At 42.3% G+C, this 27,525-nt stretch overlaps 1 protein-coding gene across 1 annotated transcript in view; it reads right to left on the bottom strand.

The window, feature by feature from the left end:
* Positions 1 to 2,323: 2,323 nt before the first annotated feature.
* ANP32A (acidic nuclear phosphoprotein 32 family member A) overlaps positions 2,324 to 27,525 on the bottom strand; it is a 29,594-nt gene continuing 4,392 nt past the window's right edge. The window contains exons 2-7 of the mRNA XM_063448734.1: positions 12,771 to 12,920; positions 11,627 to 11,749; positions 9,855 to 10,050; positions 5,663 to 5,754; positions 4,909 to 4,960; positions 2,324 to 4,333 (exon numbers count right to left, since the gene is read on the bottom strand). Coding sequence (XP_063304804.1) covers positions 4,272 to 4,333; positions 4,909 to 4,960; positions 5,663 to 5,754; positions 9,855 to 10,050; positions 11,627 to 11,749; positions 12,771 to 12,920 — 675 coding nt within the window. The 3' untranslated portion in view covers positions 2,324 to 4,271. The remainder of the gene's footprint in view (positions 4,334 to 4,908; positions 4,961 to 5,662; positions 5,755 to 9,854; positions 10,051 to 11,626; positions 11,750 to 12,770; positions 12,921 to 27,525) is intronic.

Genomic DNA, 27,525 nt, shown 5'->3' with positions numbered 1-27,525 from the left:
GTAGTTAGAAAAAGGTTGACTACCACTGGTTTAGATACAAAATATTTCTAGCTTCTTTAGGCATGAGATCATGTCTTTTTTTTCCTCCTCTCAGTATATTTGTAATTTTTTCTTGAGTATGTTTGTGAATTTTGCACTGCTGATCTGCCACATGTTTTTTATGTAATTATTTCTATGGACGATAATTAAAGTTTTTCCTTTATCTCTTTTTATTGCATCCCTCTTCGACAGAGGCAGCTCTAGACTTTATGAGGCCTTAGGCGAAACTCAAACATGAGGCCCCACTAACACCAAAGCGAAAAAAGTTGCAATACATGCACACATATACACATTGATGCACTGTCTACCTGTTTATGTGCCTGAGAATGTGTGTCTGACAGAGAGTATCCTTGTGTGTGTGAATTTATGTCTCTGAGCATGTTTGCGTTTTTGTCTGGGACCGTATGTGTATGGGGGTCTGCCTATGGCCTTTGTGCATTGTGTTTATGGCAAAGCTGTTTCCTGACTGTGTGTGTATGATGAATGTCTTCAGCTGGTGACTGTGACAAGGTGAGTAAAGAGGTACCAGAGGCAGGGACAGTGTGACAGGGCAAAGAGGGGTTTGGAAGGGGTGAGATTAACAGGATTAAGAGTGGATAATGTGTGTGGATGCATGAAGGGGCTGACAGTGTAGGGAGTGGTGACAATGTGTGGGGAGGTGACAGTGTGAGGGGATGCTAATGGTGTGTCTGGGAAGGCTGACAGTGTGTGGGAGTATGGTGACACAACATTGTTGTGGGGGGCATGACAGTGTGGGTGTGAAAAATCTAATGCTTTAAAAAGAAACGTGAGTAAAATAAATAGGACTAAATACACAGGGCAATGTCTAAGCACGCTGGAACCCCTTTTCCTCAAACGAAGGCCACTCATACCCAAGTAATGATGGTATCACAGCTCCAACTGGTTACCTAAGGTGATGGATCAACCCATATAGTGAGAATCTGGCCAGTACTGGAAGGAGATGAATTAAACAGTCTCTTTAACCAACTGCTTGCCACTGAATATGTTGAGCGGGCTCATGTTCAAGTATTTAGGATAAGCAGTGGTATGGGATTAGCCTGCAGCACAACCTTCGTGTTTGGTAAGTCTGCCTGATAACTTCGGGCGAATTTATGCTCCACTACTCACTTGGGCTGTGCACTCTGGCAAGGGGCCATCACCACCTCCTCAATATGCAGCACTAACGTTATCTCTCTTTTCTAGGAGCTCACAAAGTCTGGTTTGTATAACAGAGATACACAACAAGACAAATCACAGTAATTTGTAATTAACCTGTAAGTTAGTCACAAGGTTTCCCCTTTTTGGTAATTTTTAATGTTGGTACAAAGAAACTGCAGTGAATCAAAATCTAGTTGACAAGTTTGTGTTGTTGATTTTGACTCTGAAAACCACTCTGTTAAGAACCTGTGGTAGTTAAAAAATTCAAATATTTTAGCAAAGCCACTATGTAATTGGACAATCATGAATATTGTATAAATAGCATTATGAACATAATTTTATAACTTAAGGAAGTATAACAATGAGGAGTAGTAACGTCGGCAAGACTGGGACACAGCTGGATGAAAGGTGGGTTTAACGTTTTTTTAAATTTATGTTGGAGGCAATAATCTAATGCCACTAGGAACACACTAATATTTAGATACTCATATATATTTATAACATGATTAGAGTGTTTCTTCATTAAACTTCATTACAAAGACTGGAAGTTGAGACCTTATGGACTCTGCATAAATAAAGAGGTTATGGGTAATTTAAATTGGTGGGGAATAATACTCTCCCAAGAGGAGCAACTACTTTCAAGCTGCTGCTATTTAAATTAGACCATATCGCTATAAGGCTATTGCAGGAGAGGACCTGAGAAGACAGAAATTGAGCAATTCTGTCTCACTAGTTCCCTGCCAGCAGGGCAATTAGCTAAATTAACGCAGCAATCGGTGTTGCTGAATGTAAGAGCAAAATTCCAAGATTCCATGACAAATTAACCAGGTTAGTAGCAAAAAAAGTATGTATATATAATGTGTAAATGGAGAATGTATTAAATATCTATATCTCTATCTATAATGTTTTTCAGATCATGGCCCATTGGAATATGGATTTGTGCCTATGGATTCTTACAATATGAATCAGGTCATGAACTTTCATACAGATGTGCTTCTTTTTTTTTTTTTTTTACACACAGCATGTATCATCTAAGCCCAGTAATGGTTTCTACAATATTGACAACCAAACCATGTATAATAATAATAAAAAAAACAAAAAAAACAATATGCTTGAATAAAACAAATGTGTATAAAAAACAGGTTTATTGAAATTTACCAATGACAAAAAGACAGAAATGCAGTTTTCGGCTGTCCTGGGAAATTGGAAGCCACTGATCACCTTCTGGTGACATGTTATCGATAGGGGACCGCAAGAATTACGTCTAAATCAGAAACAAAATTTTGCCAGCATTAAAACATTTGCAAGATCCTTTAGCCAATTGGAGAGGACCTATTGAACTAGAAAACACAAAACTTGAAATGAATTGTGTGCTGGAGTAAAAAACTGAAGGAACCTTGTATACCAAAAACATAGGCTTTCTAAAAATATAGCCAAACGGCTTTACTAGGAAGGTCCAGAAACAAATGTAGCTTTTGACCGTGTTTGGTTGAGTGGCTCTGTATATTTGTATTGGAGACATCACCTGCGGGCACTATGCGTCCAATACAAATATAAATATTATTATTATATATACACACACACACACACACACACACACACACTCATCTGTGTGTACTATGCCTCCAATACATATATATAGTGATGTGCACTAAGAATTAGTTTGCCTTACAGAGAAAATGGCCATTATCAATATTACTATTGCCTAGGAGGCCTTGTGCAGACAGAAAGAAAGTCCTGTGTAACAAAAAACTAAATGAAATCACAGGAAAAATGCCAATGGATCATGTGCCTTGTTTTCTGGATTGACATCGAAAACACATTGTACTTTCTTCCATGCTCTGCAATTGACTTGACAAATAAAAGGAGTGGTAAACAATGTACAAAGTTAAACCAAATGGTTAATTTCTCGCCTGAAGCCCAGCCAACAGTCCAAAAACAAAAACAGTTCCCACTTCTATAATCTGTGTGCTACACACTGCGACTTACATGGGGTAAAAATTTTAAATTAAGGCAAAAGCCACATTTATTGTAAATTTACCATAGATTCATAATACTGCTGCTTTGTAAAAAATACAGGAACATTACTTCTTGTGAATACTAAATCAATAAGTATCAAGTCTGCAGTCTCTACAACCTCTGGACCTTGTGGAAGAATATGAGATGGGCCTATAAAAACACAAATAAAAATAATTCTGCTGCAGGCAAAAGTACAGATTTCATCACTACACTACACTACTGCCTTGTGTTCCCGTTACTTTTTACTGCAGGTTATACATGATGAGTAAATCATTTTTTTCTCAATTCGTATTTTGTAATTGTATATATTTTCTCATAAAAATATCAATTAAAACAGATCTTTTGGATGCCTTGGACACATCATAAATTAATTGCACATAGAAAAGCTATGGCAAGCTATCAGGCTGGCAGAGCATCATGGAAACACCAAATGTTAACCATGGCTCACCTAAAAGATTGTTTGTAGTCTAGTGTTTGGGGAAGACATCTTGAATTCAGCCTATTTTCTATATACAAGTGGCTGGTGAGCACAGATTACCAGTAAAACTGCTTTTAACAAAACAAAATATGCTTTGCCAAAATGTCAATTTTACATAATTAACACTTTCTATGCAAGAAAACCTGCAGAACAATATAGCATGGGGGTTAATAATAGCAATCTGCCTACTTAAGACTTTCCTCTTTGACAGTAAAGGGTTACTGACATCAAACCACATCCATAATAACTAACACGTTAGTAATAGGGTGTATACCAACTGTATGACGCATATAGTAAGGAACCTGTGTTAAACACAAAGTAAACGTCAATAATCAATAATATTAAAAATCTGCAAGATGAACATCAGAAATTCTAGGTGTGTATCTCCTCACAAATTTACCTGTCACACCGCAACCTTATATATTGGGTAAGAAGAAAATAAGAGAAAAAAAAAACCAAAAAAAAAAAAACAGGGTAGTTGAATGTAAAAACAGTCAAATTACAATAGGAAACTCTGAAACGGTCTTAAGGTTCAGTCCTCTGTCTCCATCAATCTTTAACTCGAAATCCTGGCCGTTTAGTCCTCATCCTCCTCTCCCTCGTCCTCTAGGTCTCGTTTTCTCTTCTGCCCTTGTTCTGCTGTAAAAAGAATAATAAAAAAAAAAATTGTGCTTAGTTGATTTTTTAGGCTTTGAAAGATCTGCCTCCTGGTGCACAGGCTGTTCCCGGCTTCAAAACTTTGCAAGTAGTAAGGCTGAATGACTTGTGCTTTATTGGCTTTGCTATTCATCATCACATAGACAAGTCTTGATTTAAATGTTTACACAACAAACACCTTTCTAGGCTAAAATATAACCTGCAAGTGAATGTGGTCCAAATACAATTTTCTAGGAATAACTTGAAAAGCTAGGAATAACTAAAAAGTTAGAAAGAAAGAGAGCATGCACCAAAATACCTCTAATAAGAATAAAATACAAAAAGTAAAACTAACTGAGAAACCCATTAATGATCCCTAATAAACAACCACTTTATATTAAGTATTATTTATTGAATGCTATGCTTGGAAATTAGTGCAACTAATCCTTTTTTCCTTGATAGAGGCTTGAATGAAGGACATGAGTTTGCAAGATCTGAGGATGGATAGAGTATTTTCGGAAGCACCAAACCTCATAATCACTGTCTGTAATATCTGGATTGCAAGATAAATAACATACCATCCTCCTCAGCTGCGTCCTCCTCGCCTTCTTTGTCAGCTTCTTCATCCTCCTTTAAAACAAAAAGCAGATTAATGTTGGATTTCCGAGTTCTTACAAGATTTTATATAGTTATTCACTAAGTTTTCATATAGACCTGGATTACTTATGGGGCAAATTTAAAACTGTGTGTGAAAAGGAGATGAACTAAGAAATAATTAACGGGTTTATTAACTAAACTAAAATGAATTTTGAATGAGTTGGATTTCTTTTCACAACATTGTAAAATTTTGAATTACAACTTTTGTCAACTTGAAATACACAGAGCAATGAGATATACATCATGAAATAAGAAAGCAGTCTCTAGTAGTCATGAAATAAAAAAGAAGTCAGATAGTTCTCCTAGTTTTGTGAAATTGCTGCCACTTGTAAACACTGTGGAGAGAATGTTCATACTACTAATACAGGGGGCACACACAACTTCCTACCTAACCCAGATTTCTAACTATTACATCAAGAGGCATTTATGTGAAATAAGTCAAAGAACACCCGTTGCCCAATATTGTTTTATGTGCTCTAAAATGACAGTACCCTCAAGGTGTATTGCTTTTACTGGCAATAACTATCTTTCTGTGGGTTAACTTTGAAAGTAGTTGACAAAGAGATGGCCATTTCGGAATCAAACTGTGTCTCATGTTTACTAAAGTATTGAAGGTATTCCCATCAAATAATAATAAAAAAAATAATAATAATACAAAGTGATTAGGAACCGCACCTCCTCCTCACCGCTCACTTCCTCTTCCTCCTCTTCCTCATCATCATCCTCACCCTCTTCACCTGGTGGAGCGTCCTCATCATAGTCTTCCTCTGTGTGATGGAAGGGGGCAGCCTCAGACACCAATAGACTGAATATGTGCATAATCTAGCCTCCAGTTTGTGAACACAAAGACAATCAACTGAATCATGAATGCTTATGACACAAGCATACCTCTGGGCGGCATATTGTTTATTGCCCTAAGGTACACCATTTACTCAATAAGCATCCCTCATTCAAATGGCATGTGGGAGTAACAAAACATCAGATAAAGAAGAAGTCTATGAATGCATTTACATATGAATTAATGTAACGGTCAGTAAAGTTTTCACATTTCAACTAAAACATTACTAAAATTAGGTGTGCAGATAACTATATTACATATGTTATTACTATATACCCAAAGGTCAGAAATTCAAAGGTATATATGGATTTTATAGTAAAGAATTAAAGGGAAACTATAGTGCCAGGAAAACAAATTTGTTTTCCTGGCACTAGAGCTTCCTCCTTTGTCAAGGCCCCCTTCCACGGCGCTGAAGGGGTTAATAACCCCCTTCAGTTACTTACCTGGGTCCAGCGCCGATGTCGCGGCTCTGCTCCGCCCATGCTCCTCTCCCACCGACGTCCGCCGGCGGGGAAGACCTAATGCGCATGTGCGGCAATTTTGCAGTGCATTCAGTTTTGAATGGTCTACTGTTTTTATAAATAAGGTAATACGGTTCATGTTCATTGCTGCTGAATGTATGTATATTAAGTTGATACACACCCACACTTATCCTATCTTGAAGGAGGCTTAACTGAAAACAGCCCTAATGAAATAATTTAGCTCAATCATACAGTGCACAAAACAAGTTGCACTTGTGTTTTAAAAACAGAAGTGGTTAGTTTCCAATGTATCCAGCAACAGGGAATAAAGTAATATCATTAATATAGCGCCAACAGATTCCGCAGCACTATACAATGGGTGGGCTTATTGTCATGTAGTTGAAACCAGACAAGATAGATGCACAGGAAGAGTGGGGTTAAGGGCCCTGTTCGATGAGTTTACATGGTAGAGGTAGTGGGTTATAGTGATGCAAAAGGTAAGGGTAGAGTAGAAAACTATGGTTGCTAAAATAGTATTCAATGAGGGCTTGAGGGTGTGTGTGCTTTTTAAGAAGTTTTTTTTAAAGACAGTTGCAGGAGAGGAATCAGGGTGTGTGGAGTGAAAGCTGGTAGCAGTTTAATTGATATGCTTTCATGAACATGGGAGTTTTCAATTATTTTTTTGAAGGACTGGAGACTGGGTGGAAGTCTAACAGGGAAGGGATTCCATATGAATGGTGCAGTCTTAGAGAAGTCTTGAAGGCAAGCATCAGAGGTAGGAGTACGAGCAGAGGATAGACGTAGTTCTTCGGCAGAGCGTAGGTGCCTTGGAGGGACATACTTGTATTAGGGAGGATAGGTAGGTTGGAGCAGTAGTCTGTACAGATTTGTAAACAATCACCAAAATTTTAAATTGAGACCTATATCTAATGGGAAGCCAATGTAGGGACTGACAGAGGGGGCGGAGGCGTGGGAGGTGTAGGCAAACCGGAAGATGAGCCTTGCCACCACATTCATTATAGACTGTAATGGGACAAGTTGGGAACTCGGGAGACCAGTAAGAAGCAGATTGCAGTAGTCAAGTCGAGAGAAGATAGTGGCATGGATCAGAACCTTAACTGCGGCCAGTGTTAAATAGGGGCCGTAAGGCAATATGTTATTTTTGATGGAAGCGGCAGGATTTGGCGATCGACTGGACAGGAGGGGTGAAAGAGAGGTTGGCATCAAAGTGAACACCTAGGCAGCGAGCCTGTGAGGTAGAGCTGATGGTAGCGCAGCTGACTTGAAGGGAGACAGACACTGGAATATCAACACTTGAGTGGGGAAGACAAGAAGTCTGTTTTGGACAGGTTTAGTTTAAGGACGTGAGCAGCCATCCAGTTGAAAATAGCAAGAGGCAGTAAGAGACACGAGTCAAAAGGGGTGGCGAAAGATCAGGAAAGGACAGAAAGAATTGCATGTCATCTGCATAGAAATTATATTGGAAGCGAAAGGAGCTGATGAGTTTACCAAGAGAGGCAGTATAGATGGAGAACAGTACGGGACCAAGGACAGAGCATTGGGGAACACCAACAAAAAGTAGTTGGGAAGAAGAGTCAGACACTGTTGATGACACAACAGTGTCAAAAGCAACAGAAAGGTCAAGGATAATTAGGACAAAATAGTGACCACAGGATTCTGCAGGGATTAGATCATTAAATACTTTTGGTTACAGCTGTTTCGACAGATTGACGAACGCGGAATCCAGACTGAAGCGGGTCAAGTAGAGAGTTGGAATTATTTTTATATAGTTATTCACTAGCCTGTTTACCAACACACTCTCTACTCCAGAGTTGCTTTCCTGTGGAATGTGCTGCAGACTTGGGTACTCCTACACTTTATCTGTTAGGTCACATGGACGTGGTAATTATGTGTAGCTATGGTCCTATAGTAGGGCTCAAGGCCCCTCTAGAAGTTAAAATAGAGCATAAGACAGGCATGTCTGCACCCAATGATGTAGGTACACACAGTTTCACATATTGTCTGTGATAAACAAAGAACTTAAAAAAAAACCAAGTTAATCATACTGCTATATGATCTTACGCTTTGTTCAACTGAAACTCTACTAATTAAACATTTACATGAATGAAAGCAAGATAAAATATTAACCACCAACTTACAAGAGTCATTCCAAAAGAAGTAGACATTCTATCATATTCCACTCAGGATAGGAGACAATTCCATATAAACATTATGCTTTGTATATTGATATACAACATCACTTACTGATCCACTACATTTTCTAACTTGCAACAGGAATGTAACATTTTTCCAAACCACCCAAAAATATACTAACCTGACCCCTAGATAAAGTTACTGTAGTAACTTTAGGCCCAGAGACAACTGCAAAGAAATTCCTGAATACATTTACATTTAAGGATCACTAAAAGACACACAGACCACGTCTGAATGAACAGGTCTGGGTGCAGTGGTCTTTAAGTTTTAACTCTGCAATGTAAAGCTTAGTAGGTATGGTAATGCTTACATTGCAATGTAAAAGAGGCCCTCAACTGTCCAAATAATAATTTCAAAAAATAAAATGAAAAATCAGTTTAGTAGATATATCCCAAATTAAAACATACTCTCCTTAAGAGAGTCTAAAAGGACGAAACTGATCAGACACAGAGTTCTTTTTAACTGTCGCTTTGAGAACTTTGAACACACCGGGATCAAGGTCTTCACCTTTTGCTAGGGATCCAGACCTGAAGCAGATTGGTTGACAAACTACTGTAGATGATACCTTACCGTTTCTGGGTCTTTGGGACCTACCAGCATGCCTTTCTGGCCACTTGTAGTGGCTGTAGGTTTGTCTGTATTCAGTGTTTTAAATCATTGTTTCTAAATTTGGTGCTTTATCATTGAAAGAGGAATATATATTTATAGTTTTTTGCACATCACAATTTTGTTTTGTTTTTTACGTGTATGCATTTAACCATGCATTTTTTCATTAGCTCTAAAAACTATTTGCAAAAAAAAAAACTGCCTGTACTTTATTCAACCTATAAAAATGTTAGAAAATTTGTACTGTACAAAAAAAAAATCTATTTCATTCAAACTTACCACAATCTCAAAAATGGACTAGACTTAATAACCAGTGCAGAAAAATGCTTCAACAATGCTATAGAACCTGCTAAAATGTTATGAGCCTTTGGATCTATAACCATTTAGAAAGCGTAGGCACTATATTAATCAGGAACGGAGCATATTTAAAAGAATAGCACAGCTATCTGGTCTATGTAAAATGTAATAGGATTCAGTTTGAATCATTTCTAATTTCTAAATAAAAAAACATGTTTAAAAATGTATACCTCTGAGCTAATGTATCTGAACCAATTTTGGGGCACTGCAATAAAAAGTACAAAGTAAGCTAGCAAATTAGAGATGAATTGTCTGGAGGTAACCAGAACAAACTTATGTAACTGATCAGTTGGAAAAAGTTGTCAAAATGTTTGGTAAGTACCAGATGTATTAGCCATAATAATAAATTCTTGCCTAAAAAGAGCTAGTATAGACCACAAATACCACACACCATCATCATCTTCCTCATCCTCTAGCCCTTCACCATATAGCTCAGCATCAGAGTCTGGTGCTTCTGTGTCATCTCGGTCAAAGCCGTCCAGATATGTAAGCTGGGGGAGGAGCTTAAATACATTTTCTCGATAGTCATGGAGGTTAGTGACTTCGCAATTAAATAGGTCCAAGCTCTTCAGGCTCTCTAACTTCTTCTAAAGAAGGGAGAAATAATAGTGTTAGCAATATATTTATATTTCCTAATCTAGTTACATAATTTTATATTAACACATATATTGTTTTGGAACCATAATACAGCCATTATGTGTTCCCCATTCTGTAAATTTGACTTCACCACTACTTGCACACTTTTAGGCTTGCTTTGAGGGACGTACTGGGCCAGAGCAGGAGGAGCCTTTCTGGATAACTCAAAACACCACCCCAACAAATCACACATATCGTACCGCACAATAAAAACAGTACAGCATGTGTGGGAGCTATGCGCCTGTGTGAGTTGGGGACCGGGGTGTTACAGGTTAGGGAACTGCAGTCAGCATAGAGTGCCTACGCTGCAATGTAGCTGCACAAAGTAAATAGAAAAGGCCCTACCTCCTTCCCTCCAAGCTTGCCATGTATCCGTGGGGGCCTATTCACATACAAATAAAGAGTGATGTACAGCCATGCTACAACTTGGAACCAATGGCTGTAGTAAAACAAACTGCCTATTTACAGGGATGGGAAGGGGGTAGATTCTAAGCCTCTAGCATTTTTACACTGTGCAGTGTAGCGGGTGTGGGGGACATTATTACTCTTTATCTCCTACTGCACATGCAGCAGAATGCCTCAACTAGTGGAAAAGTGTCAAAGAGAGCAGCCCAAAGCAGAGACAGACTTGGTATAGGCAAGTATACTGAATACTACACTACAAAGCAATGTCTTGCGGTTATTGAAAATGTTGTGTCTTCAACCTTCCCTATATTTATTAGTTTCTGAAACGTTACAAGCTGTGAAAAGTCATGGTTAAGGACATTATTTAGCTAAATCGGGCACTGAAAATCATTTTCCAGAATTATACACTCCACAATGCTCAGCCACCCACACTAATGAGGGGGGAGGGGAAACATCTTAGGTTTTTGTAGTGCAAAATGTGACCACTACTGAGATGACAGTTTTGGAGTTGAATTGCTGTGGAATTCTGTGATTGCACACTTAACACAAATACACTTCATAATAATTAATTATAGTTCTAGAACTCTGTCCCAGGGATAATGAACTATTTTGATAGTGTCCCATGCTCTACCTTAGGGTGAAGGGATTACGTTTTGCCTTCTTATTTTTTTGTGAATGAATATATAGATACTGGGAAGATTTCTGGAATATGTGCTGTGACATTTATTTGCCATGGGGATAACACAAATGTACTGCTTAAAACAGATTTTGTGGCTGTGAGGTATTGTCTATTTGCTTTTTTTTTTTGCTGGTATGAGACAGATTCTCATTATATTCATGTCGGTGTGAGTTAAAAAAAAAAATATTGGCTTGTTCTATATTTTAGATAATTTATATATACTTATGTATATCACATTACATAAATCTATAATTATTATTTATTTTAAACAGTTTTACATTTTAATTTATTATTTAATGTCCTGAGTTATTTATTTATTTTGTATTTAAATGGGGGGCAGTGTTGCTGCACTAAGGGCCTTAGGTTGTACTTGGCCCTGGGCTAAAAGCTGCCTCTGCTCACAATAAATCCAAATTTAACCAAGAAGGGACAAGACACTTTACCAGCGGTTCTATTGTGCTCAAATCCTTTATCCTGTTGCCACTCAAATTGAGGTGTGTAAGGTTAGGACATTTTTCTGCCAGCACTTCCAATCCTCCAGAAATGTTGTTATCACTCAGTAACAGCTGAAAATGATAAACACACAGTTTTAGAATTGGATCTCATGCTACTACATAAAAGATACACAAGGATTTACATCTCTGAAATTCTATTTTTAAAAACATTACATCTAGGAATTGAAAAAAACCCTCTTTTCTATGTATTAATTACGTGAGATGTATATCATGTCCCATGGCAGTCATTCGGACTGCCACTAGAGGTGTTACCAGGTAACAATGTAAAGTGTTTGCATTAAAGTTGTAGTGGTTCCGGTGACTACAGTGTCCCTTTAACAAGAGAACTGTATTTACTGTATGTGGGCATTACACTATACAATACTGATCTAGCAAAATCCACAGCATTGGAAACTCTTAATTTAGTAATTTAAGCCTCAATCTGAAAAGCAGATTCTAAAAGGTGAGCTAGTCAAGATGCCCTACACAGACCAAAGTAGCTGATAACAAAAAAAATACATACAAATAAAATGAAACTTTATTGATATATACTCTCAAAATAAACATACCTTAATTAAAATAGAGGTGCGATAAACCCTTATACTGACAAATGGGTGATTCAGGTGATCTTGCTACATAGTTATCATTAATACTTATATAACGCCAACTTATTATGCAGCTCTTTACAATATTAAGTAGGGAAATTTAACAATAAAAGGGACAATAACAAAATGATACAGGAACAATAGGTAGATAAGGACCGTACCCAGACACGCTTACAGTCTAGAGCACAGCTTTCCAAACTGTGTTGCATGAAGGTATGCAGGCAGCCACACTCCCCCTGAAGTGACGGGCCCAGGTAGCTCCGACCGTGGTAGGTACGCCACTGTGGACACTACTTATTATAATTTTAACTATTTCAAATAGCACTTCAATTCAGTAAACAGATGATATCTCAATATATGTTTGTGATGTTTAATAGCTGGGTTTGAGGAAAGAAAAATGAGAAGATTACAGTAATAATTAAACATCTTTTGGCAAGGCTATATGAAATGAACTGATTAAAAGGTGCAAGAATAGATTTTATGCTTACCTTTTTAAGTTTGTTTAACTTTGGTAAGTTTGCCAGTGACCTCAGGCACACATTAACTGTACTCAGAAATTCCAGCTCTTTGAATTCATCAGTAAGCCCTTCGATTTTGCCTTCCTTTGATCGGCAGTTATCCAAAAAGAGTTCTTTTACCTGAGAGAGAGAAACATGCTTAAAATTGAGGAGCATAGTAGTATATCTACACATGTATTAGGATTTCCAGATAGTCAACAATTTTTCCTTAAAAAAAGATTTATTGCTGTAGCAGAGTTTCGGTACTTCGGCTGAGTACCTCTGCTTAAAACCTCTCTCTGATCCGCAAACTAGTTGATGATTATAGCCCTCATCCAAACATCAGTCAAGACTTAAATAAGGGTGAAAAAATTGTGAACACTTTATTTAGTGAAACATGGATTTATTATATACACAGACCCCAGCATGGGGTCTCCATCAAAAGCATAGGTAAACCTGCCCAGGCACCTCTATGTCTGGGAGAGGATTGCAACACACAGCTAATTAAGGTAACTCCCAGGCGCTTTATACAATTATCCCCCAAACATACAATAAACGTATAAAACCATGCGGAAAACAGTGGTAACCAGTGGAAAACATGAAAACAGTGGTAACCCCACCTCATATGTAGTATCCCCAGATAGCTTGTTCCCAGGCACCTGATCTAGTAAAATAGTGCTCTGATCCGAAGTCTGTAGCGAATACACCACCTGGCTAAAGTTTTGACCGGCTACGGCTAAGAATCAAGCTGAAAACAATTTCACACGGCCAAAGGTTAAGGGAAGCCAATTGTATGTGAATATAGGTATTTTGAGTGAAAATGCTGGTTCTTCATAACAGCTTTTTTTTTTTATATTATTTTTTAACCCCTTAAGGACACATGACATGTGTGACATGTCAGGATTCACTTTTATTCCAGAAGTTTGGTCCTTAAGGGGTTAAAAAAATGTGATGAGCCGATATGTCATCCTGTTAGCAACAGTAAATTTGTACTGTGAAGTAGTGGTGGGCTTAACACAATCCGGCCATATGGTAGAACTGAATCCCCATACTGTTTGCTGAGATAGGTGATTTTAAGTAGCCTTATAAAATTCAAAAGTGTATTTTGTGTGTCTGCTGTTCCTTAATCTGCATTAACAATAGTAGGTTTATGATCTTAAACAGAACCTAAAGTCCCAGAAAGTAAAATTTTCTTGGGGGGGGACTAGAAGTTCCCTGTACATTCCCTTTGTCCACCCCTAAGATCGGCAAAAAAAAGCCATTCAAAATTAACTTGTCATGTATGTTTAAAGTTTGGATCGGTTCTTACGTCGGAAGCACCTTTAATGGCTGTGTAGAGGGATGTTTAGCCCTGCAATGTAAACATTGCTGTTTATACTAAACTGCAATATTGTACAATGGAGGATTAAAGGACCACTATAGGCACCCAGACCACTTCAGCTCAATGAAGTTGTCTGGGTGCCAGGTCCAGCTAGATTTAACCCTTTTTGCAGTAAACATAGCAGTTTCAGAGAAACTGCTATGTTTACCTATGGGTTAATCCAGCCTCTAGTGGCGGTCTCATTGACAGTCGCTAGAGGCGATTCTCACTGTGATTTTCACAGTGAGAAGACGCCAGCGTCCATAGGAAAGCATTGAAAGCTCTTGCCGCGCATGCGCATACGGACGATGACGGAAGAAGAGGGAGGAGAGTCCTAGCACCGAAGGAGCCCAGCGCTGGAAAAAAGGTAAGCGATTAACCCCTTCCTCCCCCTTCAACGCCACGGGAGTAGGACCCTGAGGGGGCCTCTATAGTTCCAAAAAAACGAGTATGTTTTCCTGCCACTATAGTGGTCCATTAATACTAAAGGGTCAATGTGCCTATAGTTGTCCTTTATGTATTGGCAATTACAAGTAATCTGCAAATGTTGGTTAGAATATAAGAACTTGCCACTGTCTACCACTTACAATAATTAATACTACCAAGCAGGATAATTACACAGGGCCAAAAATATTTCGACAAAAGCAGTAGTGTAAGCACAAAATAACAACTACAGTGAGATGGAGTAAGTATGGTGCCTGCAGTCCCTTTGTTCTGTCCCACGGTAAGTCAGCAAACAGTTAAAAAACAATATATATGAGACTAACCATTACAGCCCACTATAGTGGTGTATGGTGTCAGGAGTGCCCAGATACTGTCCTACAGCAAGTTAAATATTATTGGTATGACAATTACCTGGTTCCCCCAAGCACCTCCAGACCCGCTCCCTTTTCATTTATCATTAAAACAGAGGTCCCTACGCCCACAGTAGCAATATCAATTCGGACCATCCTTGGACAGAATACACTTGTTAAAAGCAATAGCTGATGCTCTCAGCCAATTAATTCTGTTCAAATTAATTTGATATATCTAATTGTAGAATGGGAACTTCTGCTTTAAGTATACCTGAAGAGGAGGCCAGACAGCATATAGCTGGGGTTTCAGGTAAGTGTCAAACCATGCAAAAACAGTTTGACTATTTACTGTTGTATGGTGCCAGAGCACTCAAAGCAGGGGCGGGCTGGGCCGGGGTGCAGGGAGGTAATTGCCCCCAGGCCGCCTTAAATCGTTTGCAAAATGTCCGCTACAGGGCCGATCCTGGGCGCCAGGAGGGGGGGGGGGGGGTGCCGCGCGGAGCAGGGCGATGGCCTGTCACAGGAAGCCCAGCAGGTGGCCAGTTGGCCACCTAGGGCGCACGGTAGCAAGGCAGAGTAGGCACCTGCTTGTCCAAGATGGCAGGTGCCTACTCTTCAGCAATATACTGGCCGGTGTTCGCTGAGGAAGGAGGCAGGCGGCGAGGGAGCACTTCCTCTGCTGATGATCTTCCTGCTCCCTCGCGCGCCCTCTCTGGTGATGCCGGGAGCCGGAATATGACGAAATTCTGGCCCCGCATCACTAAACTGCACGAGGGAGCAGAGAGGAGCAGGAAAATCATGGAAGTCACTGGACCCCGGGGAGAGGACCCAGATGACTCCTAAAGGTAGGAGCAACAAGAAATAAAATTAATTTGTGAGTGTGTCTGTCAGTAAGTGTGTGTGTCTGGAAGTGTGTGTATCTGTCTGTCAGTGAGTGTGTGTGTATCTGTCTTTCAGTGAGTGTGTGTGTGTCTGTCTGGAAGTGAGTGTGTGTGTCTGGAAGTGAGTGTGTGCATCTGTTTATCACTAAGTGTGTGCGTGTGTGTGTCTGGAAGTGTGTGCGTGTGTGTGTCTGGAAGTGTGTGCGTGTGTGTGTCTGAAAGTAAGTGCGTGTGTCTGAAAGTAAGTGCGTGTGTCTGAAAGTAAGTGCGTGTGTCTGAAAGTAAGTGCGTGTGTCTGAAAGTAAGTGTGTGTGTCTGAAAGTAAGTGTGTGTGTGTGTGTGTGTGTCTAGAAGTGTTTGTGTGTGTGTCTGGAAGTGACTGTGTCTTTAAGGGCTGTCTTTCTGCATGGGCACGCTGGGCAGTTGCCCGTAGGCCCCACAGGCATGGGGGCCCAACTGCGCTGCCCAGCATGCCCAGCCGACAGGGGAGATCCTCTGATCTCCCCTGCCGGCCAGTGGAGAGGTGGCCCTGTTTTCTGGCCGTCTGCCCCTTTGGGCCATCGAGGGAGATCTCCCTTCGATTGGGGAGAGAGGTAGCTAGGACCCAGGACTGCAGGAGAGGCCAACCTGTAAGTAAGATCGCTCTTCCCAAAAGCAGGCTGTGTGGAGCGTTGCCGCGCATTAACATGACAATGCTCCACACAGCATTCTGCACAGGCTGTACAAAATTCACAAATGGACCACCAGGGCTGGCTGTGTTCCAGCCTCTTTCACCAAAGGTAAGAAGAAGGGTGGAGGGACATTAAAAAAACATTTGCTACCTGTGATGTGGAATTATTAAAAATTACTATTGTACTTGTATTGAATTATTGTACTAACTCCATTTTAACCTTATACTGTGACTTCCTCCTCCATTTTGTCCCCCTAACCTGACTTCTTCAATCCTCCATTTTGTCCTCATGACTTAACTTGTTCATTTTAAAACTACATTACGTGACTGAACTTCTCAACCCAATTAGTACGGTAGACAAAGACTGTGTTTCCCTACAAGGACAAATACCAGGAGGTGCTGGTTACTCCTTAAGACTTGCCGGCTACTCCTTAGAATTTGTAAGATAGTATAGTTTGAAGGCCACAGAACACAGTAGTAATGAAATGTTCTATTCATAAGAGACCTTGCACCTGGACATGAAGCCTGATATCATTGACCGTGTAAAATGACGTTTAGGACCCCCTTATCCCCACCCGTGTCCAGAATAATCCCACCTCTGATGGGTGGGCACGGGACTAACCTTTTTTTATTTTTGAACCAATAGGTAAGACACTAACACCGACACTTAACAATTAATCCAATTGATGATGTTTATTTGCTGATATTCTAATAATCAATGATGACGCAAAATGCCTCTTAAAAGGGCCTGCGCGCCCGCTTTTACTTCACTTGCCAATAAACTTTCTCGAAGTTATTTTAAACTGAACCTTGTGTGTCAGACTTAATTACTTCAGCGTATATACGCAATTTAATTTTATTGATTTGGACAGGAACAGATAGACATTTGAACATTTTGGTTTACTTTCAAAAAGTACCATAACAACTTGGCGCCCAACGTGGGGCATCGGGCTATGTCCGGCCGGTGAGCCGTCCTAAGGAAGACAAGGGTGGACGGAGGAATCCGGGGGGAAGGAAAGGAGATTGATCACCTCCAGGTACACGGTAGAGACTTCTGCAGAGCCACCGGTATGTTCCGGCCCCTTTGATTGACCCGTCCACGTGTCTGTGACTGCTTCCCGGGAGGACATCAAAGACAGGTAATATCTTGCCCGGTGTCTCGTTACTCACTTGTTTACCTGCATTTTAGTCTATCTGTTGCCTGGGTGTGTTTGAATTGTGTTTGAATTGTTTGCTTGTTTCCCCATTTTGAGATAAAGGGGGGGTGGACCTGCAGGGGATTTGCCTGGGGTTCTGTCTTGCTTGTTTTCCCCTTTTTGGGATAAAGGGGGGTGGACCTGAGGGGATTTGCCTGGGTCTTCAGTGTGTCTGTCTATCTGTTTGTATTTTACCCCTTTTGGGATAAAGGGGGGTGGACCTGTGGATTCGTTCCTGGGGGTCTTCTGTTGCCTGTTTTACCTCTTTTAGGAACCACGGTGCTGTGGTTGTAAGGAAAAAGGGGGGTTGACCTGTGGATGTGTTCCTGGGGGTCTTCTGTTGCCTGTTTACTTCTTTTAGGAGCCTCGTGGCTGTGGCTGTAAGGAAAAAGAAGTTGGTGGAACTGTGGGATCTGTGTAGAATCATATTTTCCTGTGATCCAATGGTGTGTCACTTTGATAGCCTAGCTAGCTTCACTGTGCACTTTCGGACCATCCAGCTCTAGTTGAGTTGGGGACGTCCTGGCCCGGACCCTTCGACTCTAGTTGAGCTGAAGGTCCACTGGTTATTTAATTGTGGTAGGAGACTTAGCCTTGTGGCAGGGGACTTTGTTTCCTGGGGGAATTCAGGCAGGCATTGCTTGTTTTTCGCATCACGTGGTAGTGAGACTTATAAAGTGGGTTTTATAGGGGCACTACGGGAGTGAGGATAGACGTGGCCACATTCTTGTGGACTGCAGAGTAGAGGGAGGCTGACGGAACTCGGACCGGTGTCAGTTGTTTTCCGTGGCCGCTGGTAGTGAGACTTATGAAAGTCGTTCTCCGAGCGGGGACACTACGAGGTTGAGAAAGGTGACTTTGGAGTAAGCACATGTAGAAGGAAAGGGATTATTGTTGATTTTATTTGAACTGTAATGCATGCACTGTATTTCAATTGTATTGTTGCCTTGTCTGTTTAATTAGGAGTCTCATGAACTCCTGTGTCTGTCTCTAAGGATTTTTCCTTGCCTTTCATCTTTTCTAAACTTCCTATATTATTATACTATCCACTCCCATTTCTCTTGAAAGAGAAGTGATTGGTCACACACTTCTCACCTCGCTCCAATCCGTGTCTACCACCCCGGGTAGGCGGATTCAGTGACTGGTCTACGTTTTGGGAAGACGCACCTGAGAAAGTTTTACGGTTCTCGGGTGGCAGTCGAGCATTGTAGACGTTCTTGTTCCGTTTTCCTTCTCTCTCCCTATATCTAGGACGCTGGTATAGGGGTAAAGGGATTATGGGACAGGATTTAAGCAAGCCCAGTAAGGGCTGGTTAGCATGTGATTTAGTTGAAGACAGAGAGGGTGAGGACATGGTTAAAGGTGTTGAAAAGATTGCGAAAGTATGTAGAATTGCTGTACCGACATGTGGAAGATTGCAACCAGAAAGTTGGCGTAGGTTACTGACAGAAAAGAAAGGCAAGCTTACAGATAATGGTTTATTAAAGACTGCTGAAGCATGGTATAGAGTAGCGAAGGCTATTCAGTTAGAAGGTTGGGTTGAGGAAGAGATTAATCAAAAAGGTGTGAAATTGTTTGTGTATCATCAGAATTGTGTTGCTGGGGTCTACCCTCAGCCAGCGCCCCAAAGTGGCGCCCAGGGGACATCTATCCCCAAGGTTCAGTCAGCAGTAGGTGATAGCCAGCTGACTATGTTCCCTACTCCCAACCCTCTTCACACCCATCCCATCACCTCCCCTGTCTGCCCGGTCCTGAATTCTGATGGATCTTTCTTTTCCCCTTCCCCGTCCTTAACATTCCCATCATCCTCATCCACCCCTACACTACCTGCAGTACCTCCCCCTGACATTTCATCTGCCATTCCTTCCCTACACTCCCTCTCCATTAATGATCCCCTCCCCTCTTCATCCGCCCAGCTAACCACCTCTTCCACCCTCACCCCGGCTCCTCCCTCTACGCCCACCCCTACCAATCCCTCTCCGTCCCCTCCCATCTCCGCCCCAGTCCAATACCCCACCTCCTTTCCCTCCCCAGCCTGGCCCTACCCCTTCCCATATCCCATGGCCCTGCCCTATCCCGGATATCCACTACCCCTTCCCCAAGCCACTCCCCAGGTTCCGGTTATGCCCAGTCCGGCACAGGTTGCTCCGGGTGTGCCCACATCTAACATGGCCGCCACTTCTTCCCTTAACCCTAATGAAGTACCTTTTCCGGCCACCAATATGGCGGCCCCCAGTTCGGCCCTGATGCCGGTAATCCCCGGTGACTACCTATCCCCAGGTTATGACTCGCTAGCCACCCCTGCATCTGGGGCTCGTTCCCAACCACCGATCCTTTCACCCCACGCGGGCCCTGCACCGCGCAAAAGAGCCAATATCATAGAATTCGATGATGACGAGATGGACAGGGTGTCCCATGTCTCATCGGAGCTTGCCGCGGGAGCCCCAACTCATCGTTCTATCGATGACCCCTTTGGCCACAAGGGTCGGGGAGAACAGGCCCCTCCTAAATATGTTGCTTTCAATCCCACTCAAGCTAGTGCTCTAATGAAATCACTCCCTGACCCAGAAAAACAGCCTATGCCCTTCTACCGAGGGATAGTTCAAATTCAAAAGACTTATTCCGCCGCATGGCGTGATCTACTGAGCATTTGTGCTATAAAAGCAGGGGATGCATATTGGCCAAGTATGGCCCGACACCTCAGTACAGATCTGCTCAGCAGTGATGTTGATTACCCCTCTGGAGTAACTTTTTGCACCCAATTAAGAGAATGGGCTAAGGACAAACTTGCGGATCAGGCTGCTGGCCTTACTGATGTTATTCAAGATAAAGGAGAATCAGTGGAAAGGTTTCATGCAAGACTGTATCAAATGTTCACAGATTTGGGGTTTGATCTTACTGACAAGATTCATTCACAAATGCTGTCAGGTGCGTTTGTCCAAGGTGTTAAAGACTCTATACGCAAGGGAATCATTGCTGCACGTCCTGAATATAAGGTTGTTCCCCTGGATACCCTGCTTTTAGTTGCTAGAGGGTTGGAATCTGTTCAGACCCCAAGAAGATCCAATCCAGCTCCCCTCATGGTGACTCGCGCTACCCCCGTCACCTCTGGCACCAAGAGAATCAGGTTAGAGGATGTAACTTGTTTCAATTGTGGGGCTCAGGGACACTACAGAGGTGACTGTCCGGAACCTAAAAAGGAACCAGGGGCACCCAAGAAGTTTTCTAAGCCTGCCCCAGGCCCCAAGACCGAGACAAAGGTTCCAATTGTTGAAGAACCAGATGATTAGGAAACTGGCAAGCCTGTGTCTGTAACCCCTGTAATGGCAGTGTCTACAGGGGATAAAGGGGGGCCACTCGCCACAGTGACTTTGCCTATTGAAGGCCACCCTACCACATTCCTCGTTGACACAGGTGCAGCCCGTAGTGTTCTGCGAGAACAAGACCTGCCAGACCCATCTTTTCTGTCAAATATCGATGTCTCTTGTGTTGGAGTGGATGGCCAGCCGAGACATAGCCCTTTAACAACTCCACTACGAGTTGGCTCTAGTCTGCTTGCTCGCTTTGTGGTATCCTCCACATGCCCAATTAACCTATTAGGTGCTGATGTCCTCTCACGCCTGCAAGCATCCATCACCTTCACCCCAGACGGGCAAGTGGAAATGTTCACACCTCTATCTGTATCAGATACCTCAGCCCTGTGCTCCTTGCCTCTGATGCTGTATTTGGATAAGCCCCGTGAGGAAGCAGCAGAATTAAGGTCCAATTTCCCAGAGGAATTAAAAACACAGGTGCCCGCTAAGTTATGGTCCTCAGGCCCAGAGGACATAGGTCACCTAAATGTTCCCCCTGTGGTGGTAAAGCTTATTTCAGGAGCTAAGCTACCAAGAAAACCACAATACCCCTTAAAACCAGCACAGTCTGCTGCTATTTCTGTCCACATCAAGGCACTCTTGGAGAAGGGTGCCCTGGTGAAATGTAAATCTGAATGCAACACCCCATTGTTTCCTGTGAAAAAGAAAACTCCAAAGGGTGAGCCAGAGAAGTATAGGATGGTTCAGGATCTCCGTGCTGTTAATGAAGCTACCGTCCTGGACACCCCTCTTGTACCAAATCCCCATACTCTGCTCTCTGGAGTCCCACCAGCTGCCAAATTCTTCACAGTTATTGACCTGGCCAATGCCTTTTTCAGTGTTCCACTGGACCCATCCTGCCAATACCTGTTTGCCTTCACTCATGAGATGCAACAGTATACCTGGACTGTCATGCCCCAAGGGGCACAAAATTCTCCAAGTCAATTTGCAAAGGCCATGGGTACCATCCTTGACCCATGGCAAACTGAGCACCCAGAAGTTGTCCTGCTTCAGTATGTGGATGATCTACTGCTGTGTGGGGATGATTCTCCCACTACTGAAAGGTGTTCAATCAGCCTCCTTTCCTATTTGGCAGAACAGGGATGCAAAGCTTCACTCATCAAGCTACAATTCTGTCAATCTTCGGTGATCTTCCTTGGACATTGCCTATCTCAAGGTACCAGACATCTTACTCGGGACCGGGTAAGGGCTGTTCTGGACATTCCACCTCCAAGGACTTCAAAGTCTCTTCATGCCTTCCTAGGCCTCATTTCCTACTGCAGAGCATGGATCCCAGAAGCCTCTCTGCTTATGCAACCTCTCTATGATGCTCTTAAGTCTGACCCGTTCTGTCTGACCAATGAAGCCCTGACCAATTTCGATGCTTTAAAACGTGCCATTGCTTCTGCTCCTGCCTTGGGCCTACCTGACTACTCCAAACCCTTTAAATTATTTGTCTCTGAAAGACAAGGCCACGCAACAGGGGTTCTCACCCAAACGAATGACTTAAGAGGCCGCCAGAGGCCTATTGGATATTTCTCATGTCAATTAGACATTGTGGCCAGAGGGACTCCTTCCTGTCTCAGGGCTGTTTTTGCTGCGAGGGAACTCATAGAAAGAACCTCAGACCTGGTCCTTGGCCACCCTCTGGTTGTTTTGGCCCCTCATGACATCTCTGCTATTGTCAACCAAGTCCAGCTTAAGCACGTGTCTCCAGCCAGACACCTGCGCCTACAGTGTCATCTTCTCTTGCCTGACAACATTTCCATCCAAAGATGTCAGGTGCTTAATCCGTCCACTCTTCTTCCACTCCCTGAGGGGGGTATCTATTATGGATTTATCACAGATGAAACCTACATCTACCTGCTCTGTGGATGTATCAAGAAAGTCATGCATCCACATTTGTCATTTCATAAAGATGAGACACCTCTTTGTGAAGGCCCGGATTACGCCTTCTGTACCATGTGGTACAAGCCAAACATTACTCCCGAACCTTGCTATGAAGATGAGCTTTACCACCGGACCGATGTAAAGCTCACTGCACAAGACTTTTATTGTGACTCTGAAGGTAATAGCATGGTCTTGGTCCAGCTACCTCAACAACTTAACTACCTCTACCGCCATTGGGATACCGCTATCCCACATATTCCTGTTACCAAGTTGAAGACAAGGTCATGGAATGATCTTGGGCCCATGGCAAAACTATGGGCCACCATGAATGAAGAACAGCTACAGGAAAATGGTATTGCCAAATACCCAACAACTGACCTTCTGGAAGCATGGCCACGCCATTTCCTGGAAAAGGAATTTCAAGACCTGGTCATAAAGAATGATTATGACCCAGAAACACCTCATGACTGTTTTGAACAGATGAAAATGGAAACAGTGCACTTACCAACTGTGCATGAGAATCCATTACCAGATCCGGATTTTACCCTGTTTGTGGATGGATCAAGATATGCCGATGAAGGAGGAACATATCACACAGGATATGCCGTAACCACAACTGACGAAGTCATCAAATCATCATCCTTACCGCCAGCAATGTCTGCGCAAGAAGCTGAATTACAGGCTCTGACTTCAGCATGCAAAATTTCCGAAGGAAAACGTGCCAACATCTATACAGATTCAAGATATGCTCTGGGTGTGGCACATGACTTCGGCCTAATTTGGAAGACAAGAGGATTTCTTACCACCGCCGGTACACCAGTCAAACACAGCACTGCAATTAAGGAGCTAATGGATGCCCTCCTACTTCCCGAAGAAGTGGCCGTTTTGAAAGTTAAGGCCCATGGGAAATTGGATACAGATGAAGCAAAGGGCAACCATTTGGCTGACCAGGCGGCTAAGTTAGCGGCCAGGGATCTGCAGGAAGTGGATGAAGAAGTGTCCGGACAAGAAGAAGAAGAAGTCCCTATTTTTGCTCTGCAAACTCTTCCTACTGATTTGCGAATTTTACAAGAACAGCAAGCTGCAGTCACTCCTGAAGAAATCCAGAAATGGAAAAAGAAAGGAGCTGTCCAAAAGGACGGAATATATTACAACAACTTCAAATTTTGTCTTCCCAGAAATCTGTATCCAGCAGTTGTCCAATGGGCACATGGGCCTGCACACCTGTCAAAAGAATTGATGGCCGCCCTCATACAGAAGTATTATGAAGCACCTGGAATCACAACATTGATCAATAGCTTCTGCAAGGCCTGTGTCATTTGTGCAAAATGCAATCCAGGAAGACCAGTTAAAGTACCTGCGAAACACCTGGCAAAGCCCATGTACCCCTTCCAGCGGATTCAAATTGACCACATCCAAATGCCCAAGAGTGGGCCCCATGAATATGCACTAGTAATAGTGGACATGTTCTCAGGCTGGCCAGAAGCCTACCCAGTGGCCAATATCACTGCAAAAACAACCGCAAGACGCCTACTTACAGATATTGTATGTAGATTCGGACTCCCAGAAGTCATTGAGAGTGATCAAGGCCCAGCCTTCACAGCAACCGTGACTAAAGAAATTTGGACTGCCCTAGGGGTGACTCTAGCCTTCCATACCCCTTACCACCCACAAAGTAGTGGTAAAGTGGAGCGCATGAATGGCACCCTAAAAACCAGAATGTTAAAAATGTCACAAGAAACAAAGATGCCCTGGCCAGAAAGCCTACCAATAGCTTTATTTAGTGTTAGACACACACCTAGAGGGAAGCATTCACTGTCCCCATATGAGGTTCTATTTGGGACAGCACCCAGGCTAGGTTGTTATTATCCGCAGCAGTTGCAACTCCAATCAGATGTTTTAGTAGACTATGTAACTGAACTTGCAAGTGTCCTAAACAAAATACATGCCCAAGTTTTCTCTTCAATTCCAGATCCCGAATTGGATACAGGTTCTCATAACCTACTTCCCGGAGATTGGGTCCTGGTCAAGAAGTTTGTGCGGAAAAATACCCTAGAACCAAGATTTGACGGTCCATTCCAAGTTCTCCTGATCACCGCAACCTCCGTCAAATTGGCCGGTAGGCCAAATTGGGTCCACGCTTCCCACTGCAAGAAATCTCCTGCCCCAGAGGAAGCGAATATCGCACAAACATGTATCTCTGGTACATCTTCTCCTTAATTAGCCTTACGAAAGCCCAGCAAGTAGCCATTACCAAAGACAATAGTGGGTACACTTTCTGGTATAATTCATCGTGCACCCAGGTGGCTACTTATACCTTTGACTACTGTGATATAGTAGAATGCCCATTTCCCACACCACAAATCCAGAGCATCTATAGAGATATCCCTCATTCGAAAGACCCATATGTTTGTGTAGTTGACAGACAATGGGGGCACAATTGTGACCATTGGGGGGCGGCGGGATGGAATGCCGGGCCTGCCTGGGGTTACAAACCAAAAAGTGCCGTATCTAAAGTAGATGATCATGGTAGATCCCTCCTCCAGAGAATGACTTTGAGAAAGCCCGGGGGGAGTACACCAATGAAACTAATCCTTAACATTGAGCATCCAAGCCCAACAGATGCAGACCAGTATGTGATGGGAATGTATTGGAAAAAGGGTTCCTATAAAAAGTTAGGGCATTTCTACCTCAAAGATATGTGCAACTCTTCTGAGTGGCAAGGGGCCACCCATATGGTCCCTAACCCATTAAAACCTCATATCCAGACCTTTCAAGACATGATGGCCATTGCTAACCCCACTTTTGAAGATACCATGGCCGCTGAAACAGGTTTTAATGATGTAAATCTATGGTTAGAATGGATGAAATATATTGCTAATAAGCATAATAGAACTGCATGTTATGTGTGTGGCGGTGCCCGGCCCCACCTGGGTACCGTGCCTTTAATCCTACCAGTAGATATAGAAGAATGTGTTTTAAGCCTTTTTGCCTATCACTATAATTTTAACAGGTCCATATGTATTGCATGGACAAAGGAGTATCCTCTCCTAACCCAGGATGTCAAACCCCCAGATGGTATTACCGTGTATAAAGGTAATTACACTTGTTATGCTAATTACGATGGAATAGGTAAATTCTTGGGTAACTTCTCCAAGGGGTATTGTGCTACCTACAGAAATGTCTCTATGGACTTGTTGCAGTTTCACACCAGGTCATTAGGGGATATCTATTGGTTGTGTGGGGATTTACAGCTAAGATCCAGAATGGACAAACAGTGGTGGGGGGAGTGTACTTTGGCTAAAGCTATTATGCCTATACATATCATCTCTGACACACACCTCGTCACCCATGGGTCCAAACACATTAAGGTTAAGCGTGACGCCCCAGTGAAAGGAAGTTTTGATCCTCATGTGTATATTGATGCCATTGGAGTGCCTAGGGGGGTGCCCAATGAGTTTAAAGCAAGGGATGAAGTTGCCGCAGGATTTGAATCAATTTTTACCATAGTTACCGCAAACAAGAATTTAAATTGGATAAATTACATTTATTATAATCAACAGCGTTTTGTTAATTATACCAGAGACGCCCTCCAGGGGTTGGCCGAGCAGCTGCAGGCCACATCCCAAATGGCTTTCCAGAATAGAATGGCCCTAGATATGATCTTAGCCGAAAAAGGAGGGGTTTGTAAAATTTTGCCCGACACCATGACATGTTGTACATATATCCCAGAAAACACAGGCCCTAATGGTAAAGTTACATTAGCCATAGAAAAATTAAATGACCTGTCTGAAGAGTTAAAGAGGAATTCTGGGATAAAAGATCCCTGGGACAGATGGTTTGGTTGGATGACAGGATGGCAAAAGGCTTTAATGCAGATTGGTATGGCTATACTAATTTTTCTTTTTATCTTTGCTCTTCTCTTTTGTTGTATCCTCCCATGTCTGAGAAAATCCCTCATGAAGACTGTTGACCAAGCGGCACCCACTTTCACCCATCTCGAAGTTGATGACCAAGAATCCCAAGACATCAATTCACCCTGTCTGCCGCTGCAAACATTCCCCTTTGTTGATAAAGTGCAGGAATTCTAGGAAGGGACTAGCTTAGGGACAGCATCTGTCAGTGAATGGTAAAGGCCCCGTGTTGGAGAAGTGGTGGATTAGCTGCCATGGGATACCCATGGGTGTGAAGTGTTCGAGAGCCATACTGACGGATGAGTTAGCCTATCAGGGTCAGATCTAGGGACAGACTTGCACTTTGCATTAACACCTAGCTAGCGGCCATGGGGTTTCTGTGCCTTTGGGTTAACACGTCTTCTGATACTAACATAATAAAGTTTTTATCTCTTAGAATCTAACATTTCATAGGGGGGACTGATGTGGAATTATTAAAAATTACTATTGTACTTGTATTGAATTATTGTACTAACTCCATTTTAACCTTATACTGTGACTTCCTCCTCCATTTTGTCCCCCTAACCTGACTTCTTCAATCCTCCATTTTGTCCTCATGACTTAACTTGTTCATTTTAAAACTACATTACGTGACTGAACTTCTCAACCCAATTAGTACGGTAGACAAAGACTGTGTTTCCCTACAAGG

Source organism: Pelobates fuscus, chromosome 3 (genome assembly GCF_036172605.1).
Source record: "Pelobates fuscus isolate aPelFus1 chromosome 3, aPelFus1.pri, whole genome shotgun sequence".
Taxonomy (NCBI): Eukaryota; Metazoa; Chordata; class Amphibia; order Anura; family Pelobatidae; genus Pelobates; species Pelobates fuscus.
The sequence above is the reverse complement of the archived record's forward strand: the minus strand, read 5'-3'. Positions and strand labels throughout refer to the sequence as shown.